The 18,300-nt window shown below is 47.5% G+C and overlaps 1 protein-coding gene across 1 annotated transcript in view; it reads left to right on the top strand.

Moving 5' to 3' along the window:
- Positions 1-6,497: 6,497 nt before the first annotated feature.
- The window catches only part of UST (uronyl 2-sulfotransferase), a 230,629-nt gene continuing 218,826 nt past the window's right edge, over positions 6,498-18,300 (top strand). The window contains exons 1-2 of the mRNA XM_045294568.1: positions 6,498-6,510; positions 7,445-7,488. Of these exons, the coding sequence (XP_045150503.1) occupies positions 6,498-6,510; positions 7,445-7,488 (57 nt within the window). The remainder of the gene's footprint in view (positions 6,511-7,444; positions 7,489-18,300) is intronic.

Genomic DNA, 18,300 nt, shown 5'->3' with positions numbered 1-18,300 from the left:
GGCGAGGACGAAGCTGGCCCTGCAGCCTTGCCTCCACCAGAGATGCCTTGAGGATATGAGCCTTGGCCTGGGCTCTGGAGGTCCAATGTGGTCATCGATGGCACCGTAGGTGCCCAGGATGCCAAGATCCGTGACTGTCTTCCAAAGCCAAAGGAGAGCATCCCCATCGCCGATGGTTATGATTCCCCAAGACCTGGTGGGAGAAAAAAGAGGGAAAAGAATTTTAAGTGTCTGATCAAATCTGACACGTGTGGAGGCAAGTGGGGTTTTTTGGGTTTTTTTTTTTACATTGACATTAATGCACATTATGCTTTCTCTAAGGGGAATTGGAATGAAAATGGTTTTATTCTCTGGGGACCAATTCAGATGCAAATCGTTCTGCTAATGCAAGTCTTCAGAGTCAAGAATAAATGACAACCCCTGAGAGTCTGTGCGATCATTTGCACATGGCTCAGAGTCGCTCCAAAGAGCCCAGGTGGCGCAGCGCTTAAGCACCAGACTGCTAACCACTAGGTTAGCGGCGGTAGGGGGGACACCTCCCAGCCGCTCCGTAGGAGAGAGACCTGGTGTCCTCTGCTCCCGGGAAGAACACAGCCTCGGAAACCCTCGGGGAAGCTCTGCTGTGTATGTACCGGGGCCCTCAACACTCCACTGTCTTTCCATTCCAGTTTCCACGACCTTCTTTGAAGCCCGGCAAGGTTGCTGTGGGTGGGCAGAGAAGCGAGGGCGTGGCTGCTGTGGACCAGGCCGGCATTATGATAAGTGCGTCGTGCCTGGCTTGTTTCGTTGTTATCACAACTCCATGACATAGGCGTCCGGATGAATGTCTTCCTGTGGCAAGTGGGGACACTCTATTTCCAAGGGCACTCCGCTCCTCAGTGTCCAGACTGAGATTTGAACCCAGGGCCTTTGAGTCTGGAGCGTGCAGTTTTGCCTGTGGGGCCACTGCCTACCATTCTTTGTCACCGGTGACCCTTCCATCAGCGGGGTCTTCCTGAACCTGTAGGTGGCTCTCCTGGGAACTGGAGTGGATGTCCTGTAAAGACATAAATAGGCGACACTCTGAGAATTCTATTCAGTAGCCCTTCTTGCGGCAGGGCTTCTAGCAGGTTCTTCTTTATCTGCTGGGTTCGCTTCTCCAGGATTCAGGTGGGCTCAGCAGAGAGCTCCTCTGCGTTGGCACGCTCTTCACCACTTACCTATTGGGGCCCACAGCCCGGAAAGAGGGGTGCTTTGCTGGGCTGGGATCAGAGAGTATCTTTGCTTCCAGTTTTCCAGTGGCTCCCACATTTCCTTACCCTGCGCTTCCTCTTCTTCCTCTGCTTGAATGTCAGCTCTGTCACTCCGCCCGGGACTCCCTAGCTTGGGTCTGATCTTCCATCCCCACAACTTAACACCCTCCTCCATGGGAGGGCCAAGTCAGGAGCCAGAGGCTCCTTTGATAGCTGGGAGCCAGTCCAGAGACCCCCTCTCCAGCCCTGCACTTACCCTTTGATCTCCTCAGCTGACACCTTCCCACACACTATGCATGTACGAATGCCTCAGAGGAAAAGCTCTACCGAGATACCAGAAGCCCCCGACAGACAGCACATGCTGTCTCCGAGGAGCGAGATACTACTTTCATCATTCCCATTCCTGCATCTCTGTTGTAGTGTGTGGGACTCGTGGCCTCCGGGTTGTAATAAAGTCACAGGCACCCGACTCTCAGGGGAGGCATCCCACGCCTGGTAGGCAGAGGCAGGCAGGGTCATCTGCTGGCGGGACATCAGGGGTCTGCAGAGAACCCTCCCCCTTTGTTCTTGCAGCGCAGTCTCGTGGAGCCATGACGTCTGATTACAGGACTTGTGTAAGAGAAAGAGAGGAATAGAAAGGGGAGGAAGAAAAGTAGACAGACAGGACAAGAATCTCGAACAACTTTGGATCTTAGCCAGCAAGCCATACAGGCGGTGGTCGCACTGGATGAGGGTGTTTCCAAACGTCTATGAAATATATGATTACAAGATAGTGGATTTTTCCCACTAACTCTTTGAAGCCCCCGATTCCACTGAATCGTTTGGCTCCAGTTCCATGGCCTTGTTTACTGGCCCTGGTGTTAGATACTTGTGTCACCTCCTGAGGTCGTTGAGAGAGTTCCGTAAAACCATCCTTATAAGACACTCGGCTCAGCATTGGAATCGAATGATGATCATTATTCACTCAGGAATAGGACAAAAATTGGAACTGCAGTTTTAAAAATCATGATTTATTTATTTATAAATCATTTTATTGGGGGTTCGTACAACCCTTAGTCACAATCCATCTGTCCATCCATTGTGCCAAGCACATTTGTACGTTTGTTGCCATCATCATTCTCAAAACATTTCCTTTCTACTTGAGCCCTTGGTATCAGCTTCTCATTCCCCCCCCCTTCCTTCCTCATGAATGCTTGATAATTTATAAATTATTATTGGTTTTTCATGTCTGCCTTCACCCACTTTTCTGGAAGGGGGTTATAAGTAGATCATTGTGATCAGTTCCCCCTATCTCCCCATCTTCCCTTTCCCCTCCTGGTATGGCTACTCTCAATATTGTTCCTGAGGGGTTTATCTGTCCTGAATTCCCTGTATTTCCAGCTCTTATCTGTACCCGTGTACACACTCTGGTTTAGCCAGATCTGTAAGGTAGAATTGGGTTAGGGAACTGCAATTTTTATTGGGTTTTCAGCTCCTTTCCCCCCACTTTTTTAATAAATCATTTTATTGGGGGCTCTTACAGTTCTTATAAAAATCCATACACCAATTGTATCAAGCACATTTGTCTACATGTTGCCACCACCCTTTTCGAAATGTTTTCTTTCTACTTGAGCCCTTGGTATCAGCTCTTTTGTCCCTTCCTTCTTCCCCTCCCCCTCTTGTGAATCCTTGATAAATGATCATTATTTTCATATCTTACACCGTCTGCTGTCTCCCTTCACTCACATTTCTGTTGTTCATTCCCCTGGGGGTGGGGGGGCTGTTATACGTCAATCATTGTGGTCAGTTCCCCCTTCTGATGAATGAGTTGGTGGTCAGTACACGGTGGCTGGATAATGAGAGACTGCCTCAGGAGCATGAATGAGCACACCGTGTCACCCAAACCCTTGATTACCATTCTTTTGAAACTTTTATTACCAGGTGCTTTTAGAGTGTGAGGTGAGACTTAAGTCTGCCCAGCAGAATGCCAACGACTTGTTTGCTCACATCTGAAAGCCAGGGAATCGTTTTGTGTACAGGCCTGCTGCCTTCACCCCAAAGCCACTGTCCTTCATTTATAACTTTTAGAGATCACTGAGTGAGAAGGGAGGCGGTTGACCCTGGTGCTCAAATACACAGTTCTCTTCCCTCAGTGCTGCGGTTTCCCACGCAGGAACTCACAGAGGATGTAACACAGCTGAGCCAGCAGTAACTCAGCAAAAACTCCCTCCCGGGGATGGGGGAGGAGTGGTCAGTTTTGCTCTTTAATGTGAACCTTGATGGGTGTTTCTTGTTCCTGTCGTTGAAGAATATATTCCATCTGCCTCTGCTGAGGGGATAATACAAACTTTGAACCTGACCCCCCAAAACACAGCAACACACAGCGGTGGAGCTGGTCTGACTCCTGGTGACCCCGTGTGGTGCAGAGTCAGATTGCACACCACTGGTGGCGCAGTCCATAAGGTCGGTGGTTCAAACCCACCAGCTGCTCTGCTGGAGCATTAGGAGGTTCTCTGCTCCCGTGAAGATCCACAGTCTGCCAAACCCTACAGGGAATCGCCAGGAGTCTGCACAGACAGGATGGCAGTGGATTTGGTTTGGTGTTGGGTGATCTCCTGGAAGTAGACTGTCAAGCGGTGACTAACTTTCAAGGTGACTAAGGAGACTGGTGGCATACTGGTTGCATGTTGGGCTGCCCATCGCAAGGTCAGCAGTTCAAAACCGCCAGCTTTCTCTGTGGGAGAAAGACAAGGCTTTTTACTTCTGTAAAGAGTTAGTCTCGGAAACCCACAGGGGCCGTTCTTTCATATCTTAGAGGAGCGCCATGAGTCAGCCGACTTGATGGCCGGGAGGTTTTTTGGAGGGGTGGACACAACCCCCCAACCTTTCAGTTAACGGCCTAGAATGTAACCATTTGCCTCCTTTCCCAGGGACTCCTTTCATCACAGTAGCTCACTTTCATCAAGGGCTTACTTTGTGCCTGGTCCCTAGGGAAATACTGCCGGTGCATTACTTTGTTACAGGTCCTATCTCTAAGCTGGGTCCCCCCACTGTCTTTATTGGCATAAGAAGACACGGGCACAGAGAGGTGAAGAACATGCCCGATTTCGTTCATCAAGTGTAGTCATGGGGCTGAGTGCCCAGGAGGTCAGCCGTGAGTCAGACTTCCAAGAAATTCCATCACTCCGGGAGAGCTGCTTCTCCAGCTGTCCATGATGAGTTTGTCCACCCACTTTTGAGAGACACTGTGCACTCCACGACTATGTCCCCGGAGAGGGAGAGCATGCTGGGTAAAGGAGAGGGTCGGCGGGCATAAAAAGGAAGACTCTTCACGAGGGGCAGTGACACAGCAGCTGCCAAAGTGGGCTCACAGGTGACCATTGTGAAGATGGGCCAGGACCGGTGCTTTGCCTTCTGTTGTACACAGGGTCACTGTGAGTTGGGACTGACGTGACGGCACTTCACAACAATGACAAGGTTAACTGAAGACTTCATGTATCAGTAAGCATTACAAACTGGATACATGAAGCCTGAGTTTATTACGTGTTACTGCCTACTTATGTCCTTAAGATCGAACAGATTTTTAATCTCGTTCCCCCAAGGAGGGGTACGTTTCTGGGTGAGTGCCGAGCTGATGAAAATGGGAGCCGCTTGCCCCTCCCCATCTCCAGTCAGCCAGCAGGAGGACAGTCATTTGGACTTCAAGCGCTTTATACATCAGAAGCTGTAAAGGAAAAGGAGGGGATTGGGGGTGGGTGCTGGCGCAGTAGAGAGAGACCTGTAAAGTCAAGCCGTTTATTTCCAACACCTGATGAGCTTGCCCAGTTCACGGTCCTGGCATTAGCTGCCTTCGGATTTTTGTGTCTTAAATTCCTTTGTTTCTCTCGTCCCCAACCCCCTCCAGCCTGCTAGACTAGAACCTATACGTGATTCCCGGCACTCCCTGTAGGGCAGCGGTTCTCAACCTATGGGTCACGACCCTTTGGGGGGTCGAACGCCCCTTTCACAGGGGTCGCCTGATACATCCTGCCTATCAGATATTTACATGATGATTCATAACAATAGCAAAATGATAGTTATGAAGTAGCAATGAAAATGATTTTATGGTTGGGGGGGTCACCACAACATGAGGAACTGTCTGAAAGGGTCACGCTATTAGGAAGGTTGAGAACCACTGCTGTAGGGGTCTTTCTGTTTGCAGTGTTTTCTACATTCTGTGGAACCAATCTGATCATGTTTACACTTTTTGGGGGTAGAGATGATATCATGTAGAATGACAAGAGGGGGCTTTCAGATTATACTCAGCTCTAAATAACAGCTCCTTCGTGCGACCAAACATGGGGCATGGGACCAGCTGATAATGTTGGCCACAATGACAAGACGCTAAGTAGGCAGTTCAGACGAATAAGTGTCTAGCTCGCTCTGGAAAAGCCGGCCTTCTCTGCATTGTGCTGGGTGACAGTGAGCACGTGCCAGAATTTCTTCCAGCCTCTGTTCTCTCCTCTGTGAAATGGGTGTAATTTTATAACCTACCTCTGATCATTGGAATGCAATGAATGGGTTCCTGTAAAGCACTCAGCAGGAAGTTCTGGTGGTGCAGTGGTTACGTGCTAGGCTGCGATCCTCATGGTCAGCAGTTCGAAACCACCAGCAGCTCCATGGGACAAAGATGGGGCTTTCTACTCCCATAAAACAGTTACTGTCTTGGAAACCCACAGGGAGGTCACTGTGAGCCAGCACTGATTGATCGGATGGCAGGGAGAAAGCACTTGGCAGATACATCAAAGGAACTCAGTCATTTTTCTATATTGTGATTTGGGTGGAAGTTCATAGAGTATCCTGGTCTTAGGTTCAACAGTGATACACATTTCACTTGTGACCTTGATTGCAGTCCCCCCAATGTAAAGCCCTCTACCCACTTCCTGTCTACGTTTACCTTGTTCTTCCTTTTTCTTTCCAGCCTGCCTTCAGAGCTTTAGCGCCTGGCAAATGCTGCCCCCTTTGGCCTGGTTGATTGTTCTAAAGAGGGAGTACTCCACTAGTATGGTGTGCACCTTACCAACCTATATCATTGACTGAAGGGCATCCACCAATCTCTCCCAGACAATCAAGCCTGGCCTTCCTTATGATTCTGAGTTTTCTTCCACGGTTCTCTCCCCCTCTATCCAGGCACACCTAATCCAGCCCCTTTCGGGGTGGTCCACTGAGGGAGCTGGACTAGGAACTTAATAAACTTGCCTTTCCTTTCTGAGGACGCAGATGCTAGTAAGTGGCTCTTTGGTATCCATGACGATTCATGGTGAGCCTACATGTGCAGAAGGATGACTGTGTTTGAGGATCCTTATGGGATCCCCAGGCCTGTCTCCGGGCACCTCTGGGTGTACTCAAACTTACAACCTTTGGGCTAGTAATCAAGCATTTTACTACTCGTGCGCCAATCAGGAACTCCAAGTGGCTAGTAGCTAAGATAAACGTAGCTTCAAAACCAAGCTGGACTTTGGTGGGCCTGGCAAGCAAACACTCAGACAAACTGGAGAGACGATGGGGTGCAGTGGGTCTCAAGTTGTGCTTGTAGGACCAGCAACGGCTGTGTCATCGGGGAGCTTCTTAGAAAGGCCATTTCCCAGAAACAATGAGTCAGAAACTCGGAGAGGGGCAGGGTGAGGCTGAGCAGTCTGTGTGATTAGCACGGCCTCAAGGTCGTTGAGGAGCCCTGGTGGCATAGTAGTTAGGTATTGGGTGGCTCACCGCAAGCCCATCAGTTAGAAACCACCTCCTCAGGAGAAAGATGGGCTTTCTCCTCCCTTAAAGAGTTACAGTCTCGGAAGCTCACAGGGGCCTGTCTTCCCTCCCCTAGTGGGTCACTGCGTTGGAAGTGACTCAACGGCAGTGAGTTTGGTCTGGTTTGGTATTAAAGGTCATCCAGATGTGCACACAGCCATTTGAGAACCATCTGATGTGAGGACAATCCCACTGATCTGCGTCAGTGGGTGCATGTCAGTACACATGCTCTCCGTGTGCATGGCTGTTTATAACTGCTAATCCTATGAGCCGAAGGGGGTAGGAGCAACAGTTATTTTAATTGGCTATTTGTTACCTGTTTTTCTCTAGCACTGTTGTCTGATTAGAAATATATCTCAAATGCCTCTTTTCGGTGGGTTTGCATTTCATCCATTTGGAGTTTTTTTTTTTTAAGATGATTTATCAGCTCTTCTTCTTTTTTTTTCTCCTAGGAAATTCCACTTATTTGGATGACCATGGCCCACCTCCGAGAAAGGTAAGGTCTTTGCTTAAACCTCCTTTTCTTATTCTTGGTACTTGCAGCCTTCTCTGTCTCTAGCAGTTCCCAGGCCTCCAGCAGATCCCACCTAAATCATTGACAAGAACATCAGCGCTCAGGGATGCCGAGTCCACCTTTGGTGTATGATGAAGAGGAGGGGGAAGAGGATGAAGGTAGCCTAAATGATTCTGGAGAAGGAGAGCCATTGTTTAGTCATGGGCAATAACCGTGCAAGACCGAGCCTCGGGTTGACGTCACACCTTAGCAAACACTCTTGTTGGTGGCCTTCTCTGCCTCCGTCCTCTGTGCTGGCAGGTCCTCATGCCTTAGGGCCTGGAAGTAGACTCAACCACCAGCCTGTTCCCCACAGCTTGCCTTTGATGGGCCACTCCATTTAAGGCTGAACCCCTTAAAACTGGCCTTCTCAGACTGCGCCTTCTCACAGACACCTGTACTGGCCTAGGTATGCACTTTCATTCTCCTAAACCAGCTAGGCCCGATGTTGTTCAGAATGTGCACCAACTCAACAAGTGCTGCATGGACAATGATTCCGTTCTTTAGGTTGTGCGTCCGTTCTCACCCTCCTTGTCAGAACTGCTCCCAGAAGCAAGCTCCCTGGACAACCTTTGGAGATAATTCTGTAAAAGGGCACAGGCTTCCAGGCAGACATTCTTTACAAGTTACCCTATGCTCTGGTTTGGTTGACAGACCACTCCAGGGAACTTCTGGATTTAAGGTGGAAGATTATGTCAGGGCGATGGTTTTCAGGAGATTCATCCAGCTGCCATGGTTCTGGGAAGTCTGGATTCCATCTGAATTTGGAATGCTGGCCCACATCTGCTCCTTTCTTTCTCAGCATCCTAACCCCCTCCCCCCTCAGGATTCTTATCTAGAGTCTTGGGTCATATTGTTGTTAGTTGCCAACAAATTGGCCTAGGCTCATGCTGACCCCACGCATGGTGGAATAAAATACTGTCCAGTCTTCCACCATCACCTGATGGGTGGCAGATTGGGCCATTGTGATTCATAGGCTTTTTCACCAACTGAGATTTTGAGGACCCTGATCACCAGACTTTTCTTCTTAGCTGGTCTTACCCTGGAAGCTCTGCAGACACCTGTTCAGCATCATAGGAGCATTCCAGTCACCACTGACAGGGGGCGCTGTGCTTGAGGTGCCCAGGCCAGGAGCCAAAGCCAGGCCTCCTGTGCGGAAGGCAAGGATTTTGGGAGAGCACCGCAGAGTCCCCAGAGACATATTACTGCATGTTAAGAGGACTTCTTATGACCGTCAACTGTCTTGAGTATAGCAAAAGCCAAATCCAATCTGCTGAAAAATGAGGAGAATGAAGCTAATAGAATACTCGTTATCCACAAGAAATGTGTAATGTTTTTCATTCAATACTTACAGCCCTTGTGTGTGTGCCTTTATAGCCATTCTTATGCACATGTAGGAGATAATGGTGATTATTATTACCAGTAGTTGGGGAAAAGATTGGACTTGGCAGCACAGAGGGTTGGCAATCCTGTGCCTATCGCTTTGTGTTAGACGTTCCTTTTGGGACCATGACATCCTGAAGTGTGGACACCAGTGCGCCCACTCTGCTCCTGCTTTGCAGCTTCTTTAAACGTCGGCCCCGTCATGGGCCACCTGCAAAGCCCCTGGTGTAAGTAGGCGTTTGTTGTTGTTAAGGGCCGCCGAGGCGGCTCGGATCCATAGCCACCCTGCGCCCAGCAGAGTGAAACACTGCTCTGTCCTGTGCTGTCCTCACAATTGTTCCTCTACTTGAGCCCCTGGACGCTGCTAGCGTGTCAGCCCATCTCGTGAGCGCCTTCCTCTTTTGTTGTTGCGCGTGCCTCCCCTCCCCACGCTCTATCAAACATGATGTCCTTCTCCAGGGACTGGTCTCTTCTGACAATATGTGCTAAGTATGTAATGAAGTCTTGCCATCCTTGCCTCTAAGGAACGCTCTGGCCTTCCTTCTTCAACACAGGTCGGTTTGTCCTTTTAGCAGTCTATGGGACTTTCAATATTCTTCGCCTTAGTCTTAGGCACACTTTAGTCTTCAAAGTTCCGTCCTTGCTCTTGTCTTGTGCAACAGATTTACCGAATGCAATCCATCGTTTGATCTCTTGACCGCTACTTCCATGAGCATTGATGATTGTGGATCCAAGTAAGACAAAATCCTTGACAACTTCAATTGATTCTCTATTTATCATGATGTTACCTCCTGGTCCAGTTGTGAGGATTTGGGTCTTCCTTACACTGAGATGTAATCCATACTGAAGGCTACAATTGTTGATCTTCATCAACAAGTGCTTCAGTTCCTCTTCACTTTTAGAAAGCAAGATTGTGCCATCTGCATATCATAGGTTGTTTATAAGCCTTCCTCCAATTGTGATGCTGCATTCTTCATATAATCCAGATTCTCTGATGATGTGGTCAGTTTATGGATTGAACAAGTGTGATGAGAAGAAACCACCCCGACACACACCTTTCCTGCTTTTATAACAATGCAGTATTCCCGTGTTCTGTTCCCACAACTTCCTCTTGATCCAGATACAAGTTCCAAATGTACACAGTGAAATATTCTGGAATTCCCAGTCTTCTCAAGGCTATCCACAGTTTCTTATGATTCATGCCGTCGAATGCCTTTGCATAGTCAATGAAATACAAGGAAACATCTTTCTACTGTTCCCTGCAATGAGCCAAGATCCCTCTGACAGCAGCAATGGTATACCTTGTTCCATGTCCTCTTCTGAATCTGACCTGAATTTCTGGCAGTTCCCTGTCAATGTACTGCCACAACCATTGTTGGACCATCTTCAGCAAAAATATTACTTGTGTGTCATATCAATGATATTGTTCTGCAGCTTGAGAATTCTGTTGGGTCACCTTTCTTTGGAATGGGCACAAATATGGCTCTTCCAGTCAGTTAGCTAAGTAGCTGTCTTCCAAATTTCCTGGTATCGATGAGTGAGTGGTTCCAGTGTTTCTTCAGCTTTCTGAAACATTTTAATGGGTATTCCATCAATTCTTGGAGCCTTATTTTTAGTAAATGCATTCAGTGCACTTTGAACTTCTTTCTTCCACACCATTGGTTCTTCCTGTAATGGTGGACTGCCAACCAGTTATTTCTGATACAGTGACTCTGTGTATTCCTTCCATCTTCCCTTGATGTTCCCTGCACTATTCAGTATTTTGCCCTTAGAATCTTCCAGAATTGCAATTCAGGACTTGAATTTTTGATGGATTTTTTCAGTTTCAGTTATGCTGAGCATGTTCTTCCCTTTTGATTTTTAAATTCTAGGTCCTTCCACATTTTGTTATAATATTTGACTTTGCATACTCGAGCTACTCTTTGAAATGTTCTATTCAGCTCCTTAACTTCATTCTCTCTTCCATTTGATTGCGTTACTCTGTGATTAATAGCACGTTTCAAAGTCTCTTCTGATATCCACTTTAATCTTTTCTGTCTTTCTGGCTAATAACCTTCTGCTTGCTTCACGACTATGATCTTGATGTCCTCCCACAGGACACGTGTTCATTGAGTCAAATCTGTTCTTGAGATGTTCCTGAAGGTCAGGTGGGATAGACTCAAGGTTGTATTTTGGCTTTCGAGGGCTTGTTTCAATTTTCTTCATCTTTATTCTGAACTTACATATGAGCAATTGCCAGTCTGTGTCGCAGCCATACCCTGGTCTGGTTTGGCTGCTGATGGTGAGCTTCTTCATTGTGTCTTCCCACAGATGTCATCAATTTCATCTCTGTGCGCTGTATCTGGGGAAGTCCATGTGACTAGTCACCTTTTGTGTTGGTGAAAAGAGGTTTGTGCTTGAAGAAGTCTTTGGTTTTGCAAAATTCCAGCGTGCAATCTCCAGCTTCATTTCTCTCACCAAGTCCATATTTTCCAACCACTGTTCCTTCCTTCGGCCACCCCCCCCCCCAACTTCTTGCATTCCAATCACCAATAACTATCGGTGCATCTTGATAGCATGCTTGATCAATTTCCGACTGAAGTCATTGGCAGAATTCCTCAATTTGTTCATCACTAGCTTTTGTGGCTGATGCATAAGTTTGAATAATAGTGGTATTGATCGGATTTCTTGAAGATGTATCGAGATAAACCCATTACAGATAGTATTGAACTTCATGATGGATTTAGCAAGATCTTTTCTCATGATGAATGCCACTCCATTCCTCTTGATTGTGTTATTCCTAGCATGATCAATAATACGATTTTCGTATTCCCTTCCTCTTGATTGTGTTACTCCCAGCATAGTCAATAATACGATTCTCTTATTCGGTGTCGCCACTACCAATACACTTCAGCTCACTAATGCCCAGGTTATTGATCCTCATGCATTCCGTTATGTCTTTTACCCCTTTCAGTTTTCTTAAATTCATACTTTGCACATTCCAAGTTCTCTTTATCTTGAGTCTTGCTCCATCAGCAAATGAAGATCCTGAAGGCTCCATTCCCACAGGCTTTACCCGATCCACGTCACCACTTCTTCTGTGTTCGTCATACTGCGGTGGCTGTGTGTTGCTGTGCAGCTGTAAACTATTTCGCTGGTATTTCAAATGCCAGCAGGGTTGCCCAAAGTGAACAGGCTTCAGCGGAGCTTCCAGATTAAGAACAAAGAAGGACTCAGCTCCCCGCTTTGGAGGAAGAAGCACTGAAAGCCTTCTGCCTGGTGTTGAAGCATTTTCAAATACTGACCGTCTCAACAAAAGAAGGTGAACATTGTGGGGGATCTGTGGGCACGCTGAAGGAGGTGGTGAGAAGAGATCATCATCCGTCATAGAGGCTTTGGCTTGGAGCTGGGGGGATTTTAGAACACCACCATGCTTAAGAGCATGAGCATTGGAAGGAGGTATTTTTGTGCTCAACACTGACTGTGTGCCCCTTTATAGTTATATGACATTGGACACATGAAGTAGGATGTTCAGCCTCAGTATCCGGATGTCAAAGTCAGATGGAAACGTCCCACAGCAGGGGATGTCTGAAAGGATGGAATGAGTAGCTGTATGATATGAGAACTCAGGATGCAAGAAACGTTGACAAGAGGTGACTAGTATTGACTAGACTGGGTTGGCATTGAGATTATCAATAAATGGCAAGGTAGCATTTACCACATTCATGAATGGTTCTGCCTTTAGATCAGCTGCATACTTATCTACTGCTGAGGGTACTGTAGGCACTAGGAGAGCAAAAATAAAAAATAGGGTCCACAACCACAGCCCCTAAGAATAGGGGAGATTGCAAGCCACCCCAAGATAAGGCCCATACCCATCTCTAGGTATGCTCAGACAGGCACCATGAAGCTGTTCACTCAGTGTCACTGAAGTGGACCCTGGGATGGAGAGCTGGAGTCTGAATTAGGTCTCTTGGCTCCCGCCCCAGGTTCTTTCCCTTAGGTGTTACTCTCAAATTTCAGCTTCCATCAGAATTGCCTGGAAGCTTGTTGAAACATAATCTGTTAGACTTTGTTGACTAGAGAAAGAAATCCAAGGAAGAGCTTTATATCAAAGGGCAATTGTATATTGAGAAAACATCCTAGCCTAGTCCAGATCAAGGCCATAAGTCTGATATTAGCCCATATGCCCAATACTAGCCCTCTCTAGACTCACGTAGCACATGCAATGATGCCGAATGCAGGAAGATCACAGGCCAGTAGGTGGAAAGTCCTGTGGATCCAATGGTGGTGGAAGCATGTCCAGGGTTCTAGCTGCCATCAGTGTGGCTCCATGTGGCTCGTTCACATGGAAGACGAAGGCAGAGAGTGTGGCTCACCTCCCCAGAGAAAGAGAAGAAGATCCTAGAATCCTCATGAGAAGGCTACAGCCACAAGGAGACGTCATCAGGCTGTGAACTGATTGACAGGCTAGGCTCCATCCCTTCACTCTTAATATCCTCAAGTTGACATGAGATGATGTCACTACCATACCCAGCCACCAGAGTTTCTGATTGACTATGTCCCAAGTGAAAGTGCTCACAAGGTTCCACCTACTTATAAAGTCTCCTATTTATCTATACTAAGTCTCCCCCATATCTATAATGTCTTCTATTTCTGAGAAGCCCTGGTAATGCAGTGGGTAAGTGTTTGGCTGCTAACATAAAAGTTGGCAGTTCCCACCTGCCAGTTGTCCCTGGGAAGAAAGATATGTCACTCTGCTCCTAGAAGATCACTGTCTAGATGACCCTGTGGGGCAGGTCCACTCTGTCCTATCGGGTCACTGTAAGCCAGAATAGACTTGCTGGCCATAGGTTTAGGGGTGGGGCAGTTCCAACAAGTTACTAATGAAGGAGGCTCATACTGCTGGCTGGGAAGGGGATGGGAGGGTAGAGCGGGTCACACTATTGTGAACCACTGCTCCAAACTCAAAAGATCAAACTCACTGCCATCGAATCCATGCCAACTCATGGTGACCCTTGAGGACAGTTTAGACCTGCCCCTGTGAGTTTCGGAGACTGTAATTCTTTATGGGAGTGGAAAGTCCCGCTCCAGAAGCCACCAATATAAAGGAAGTCATATACTTGGGAATTTGGGGTGTTGGTTTCCCTGCTGATGGATTAGAGAAAGTGGTGAGCCTTATTTTATAGGCATTACTAATATCAAGGCAGCAGAGTGGGTTATGTATTGGGCTGTTAACTACAAGGTCAGCAGTGTGAAACCGCAAGCCACTCTACAAAAGAAAAATTAGGCTTCCTATCCCCTTAGAAGATTGACATTCTGGGAAACACACAGGGGCATTTCTGCTCAGTCCTGCAGGGTTCCTACGAGCTGGAATTGACCCTAAGGATGTGAGTGTTTGAATTTTATTAATGTCATAATGACTCCTCATTTTCATGCTGCTTGTAGTGAAAACATATTTTATTTGGCCAGTTATCTACCAAGGAGCGAAAATGGGAAGGGGAGAGGAGGGATGGTACTTTTCGCCCCGCTGGCTTTCTCCCCCATGGGGGTGCTGCTGAAGCCCTTCTTCCACTCTGTCTCAGAAGACTCTGCATATAGAACATTGCAATCAATAAAGCTATTAACCAATAGTGGTAGCATGAACAAAACTGGGCTGAATCGGCTACTCATTACCCATTTTCTTTGGTGCTGTTGTCTGTGTAGACACGAGAGGTCTTTGCAGAGTTGTTGCGAGGTACCATCGAGTCGATTCTGACTCGTCGGGACCCTATAGGGACAACCTAACAGAAGACCTCTCGATCCCGCCCCATCCTCACAGTTGCTCTTGTGTTTGCACCCATTGTTACTGCCACGACTTCGGTTCTACCTTGTCAAGAGTCTCTCTTTTTTCCACTGCCCTGCTACTTTATCAAGCGCGATGTCCTTCCACAGGCTGCTGCTGACAGCATGTCCAAAGTATGTGAGGCAACGTCTCACCATCTCTGTCTCTAAGGAGCATCCTGGCTGTACTTCTTCCAAGACTGATTCATTTGTCCTTTTGGCAGTTCATGATCATTTAAATATTCATCACCGGCACCACACTTCAAATATATCAATTCTTCTCCGGTCTTCCTTATTCGATGTCCACCTTTCACATGCATAGGAGGCAGTTGAAAATAACCTGGGTGGGGTCAGGTGCACCTTAGTCCTTGCTTTTCAGTACATGAAACGCAGTGCAGTGTATCCTCTGATCTCATGGCTTCTGCTTCCATGAACATTGATTGTAGAGCCAAGTGAGAAGAAATCCTTGACAACTTCGATCAGGGACATGTGTCAATATATGGATATACGAATCAGATCTGGGAATAGATTTTGAACTCACACTAACTCCTAGTCCTAATCTGAGAGCAATTAGTTCTTCTGACATGGCCACACTCGATACTTCTCCTCGTGAAGAGACCACTGAAGATACTGGTGCAATAGAAAAGTGTGGTGAAGAAATCACAGGATGCCCGGCCATCAGAAGGAATGCTGAATGGGATCTTAGTGGTTTGTCTTACAACAAGCAGCCATCTAATTGAGATGTCAGCTCAGTCCACATGGAAGAAGCACATCAGCCTGTGTAAGTCAAGGATTGTAAATAATAAAATCTAAGACCAGGGAATGGTATTAGAGCCGGGATTCCAGCCACCCATTCTGCAGAGGCTATGGGTGACAGTGGCTGCCCCAAATCCATTTGCAGGGAGCCTACTTGGAATAAGCCTCTGGCTAATCCCCCCTGACCCTCGACCAGCGATGGGAATAGCCGTGCTATCAGACAGAGTCCATTGAAAAGTGGATTCTTGCAGATGTAGTTAGGTTAAAATATAACACCTTATCATATGATACCACTTTTGGCCCATTTTTAATTTGTTCTGATTTTCAATATTTTCTGCTTTCTTTTTGATTGAGATTTTTTCCCCAGTTTTATTTTGTTATTCTTGTTGTATTTGGGGGTGGGGTGGGGGTGGCAGTGGCAGGGTATGTTTTTCTGTATATGAAATCAGGAATAGGTAAACCTGTAGAGATGGTAATTGGAATAATAGTTTCTGAGGGTTATGGCAGGGGAGGTTGGGGGTGGGATGGAGGGAAGAAAATGTTCTAAAACTGGGTCTAGTGTTGATTTGCACAACCCTTTTTAATATGATTTAACTATAGAATTTTGATATGTGAATTATATGTCCATGAAACTGTTAAAAAATAAAGAAGAAGAGAAGATTTATCATCTCAGAAATGCAAACAGTCTACTCTGTCCTTTAGGGTCAGTAGTTGGGGGTCTCCTCCAGGGCTGTGCATTGTTTGAGTGAGGAGGCAGGAGTGTTACCACTCTTGCCCTTCTAAGCAGTTGCCGCGATGAGAAACAACAAAAGCAAACCCACTGCGGGCTGACTCAGAGGGACCAGGTAGGATAGTACAACACTGCAGCTGTGGGTTTCAATCTTTATAGATGCACACTGCCCCATCGTTCTCCCCCTGGATAGCTGGTGGGTTTGAACCACCGCCCTTTTGGTTAGCAGCCAGACACTTTAAGTACTGTGCTACCAGGGCCCATCATCATCTAAGAAGACTCATAAGCATGAGTCAAAAATAAGACTGGCATGTTGACATCGCTTCACTCATGGGTGTTACTTTTGGCAGAGCAGAAACGTCTCCCAGAAGGGAGGGACCAAACTTCCCGATGAAGTGGTCCCTGGACTGAGCCCCGAGGTAGGGCCTCCTCCAGGTACACAGAGGCAGCAAGCCAGAAGGGCTTGCACCGATCTGGGTCTGGCCTCTGGAGTGAACTCGTAGCCTGGCAGCGGAAGGCAAGGCTGAGGCCAGACCCGATTCGTTCCCAGATTTGTTTAGCACTCAGGAATTACTCTGGATGCCAAGGCCCAAAGAGCCGTGGTCTGGATCAAAGAAGGATTTTCAACCCTGAAATGTACCGAGGGTTACAGGCAAAGATCTCAGGTTGCCTTTTTTGTTTTTAAAAGTTCAACTCCACCAGCTTCCCATCCTATAAGGAAGAGCCTTTTAGGACAGGGGCCCTACTGTGCCTACCCTCCAGCTAGCTGTCTTTTGTTTTGTTTTTATTATTCTAACAGCTCCCCTTCCTTCTGGAGCTGAGCCGTCAGTGAGAGGCGAGCGATCATCGTTCGCGTCACTCCCACGCTTTACCTGGACATAGCGTGTGCACCGGAGGCAGTGGTCTCAGCCCCAGGTGCCACTCAGGAGACATAGGATGCTTTCTTCTCAGTGAAACAGAGAGCCCATCCTGAGAGCAAAACCCAGCTGACCCAGCAGACATAGCCGGACCCCTCCTTCCATGAAATGTGTGCTCACTGAGGGACTCAGGGGTGTCCACAGCAAGCCCGGGAGTCTGTAACTGTTTTCTCCAGGTAGAGAGCCCAGGAGAGCTCTATCCTTCTTCCTAGGCTTGTGTGCGTAGTTGGAGCTTACCAGCGTAAGGACTGGTCCAGTAAGAATCAGAAAAAGAACATCCCTGCAGTAAGAGATGAGGCTTTCTACTCCCACGAAGAGTTACAGTCTCAGAAACTCACAGGGCCAGTTCGACCTCATTCTGTTAGGTCAGTGTGGGTTGGACTGGACCCGATGGCAGGGAGTTTTGAGTCTGAGGATGTAAGAGAAGATTAAGGTGGGCCTGCTGTGATCGGGCCTGTGTGGTCAGCAGCGGCAGTTCCTGCAGATCCTAAGACTAAAGTCTCCCCTAGAAACAGACACCTCCTCCCGCTGGACTTCACAGTACCTGGAACAAGGGTCCCGCAGTGGTGAGTTCTGGTGGTGACCAGTATGCCTAAGAAGATGGCAACCGCATTTTAATTGATTAGCAAGATTGGATTCTTTGTCCCTTTCTTATGTTTGTGCTGCAAACTTTACTGGACATCACTTGGAAACGGGCACGTGCTAACTGGAAGGAGGCAGAAATGAAAACGTTCACCCATAGGATTCCCCAATTGTGCCGATGAGAAGAGCTGGTGGAAGGGACGGAGGATGACCAGGAAATAGTCATCGTCCCAACATCAATGTGGAGGGGTGGTGCCTCACGTGCGCCAAGCACTAGGCTAAGCTCTTTGCTTGCCAAGTTTACTCTAGAAAACTCCATAAAGGAGGAAGTGCTTTTTATATGTGCATCTCACAGACGAGGAACTGGATCTTTGAGAAGCTCAGGAAGCTGCCAAGGGCTGTGCCCGGGGCCTGGGACATGGGCTTCCAGCCCAGGGTGGTGTGGCTCTAGCGCCTGCACCTTGAACCATTTCAAGATGGTGGGTCTCAGAGAAATGCAAGGACTTTGAGTTTTACACTTTTATATGCCATACAGCAAACACGTTTTAACTCTCATGATACCAGGAGGGAGGGAGGGAGGGAGAG

The sequence above is a fragment of the Echinops telfairi genome, unplaced genomic scaffold, assembly GCF_000313985.2.
Source record: "Echinops telfairi isolate 266 unplaced genomic scaffold, ASM31398v2 ScPeMD7_3533;HRSCAF=4204_0, whole genome shotgun sequence".
In the NCBI taxonomy this organism is placed as follows: Eukaryota; Metazoa; Chordata; class Mammalia; order Afrosoricida; family Tenrecidae; genus Echinops; species Echinops telfairi.
The sequence above is the reverse complement of the archived record's forward strand: the minus strand, read 5'-3'. Positions and strand labels throughout refer to the sequence as shown.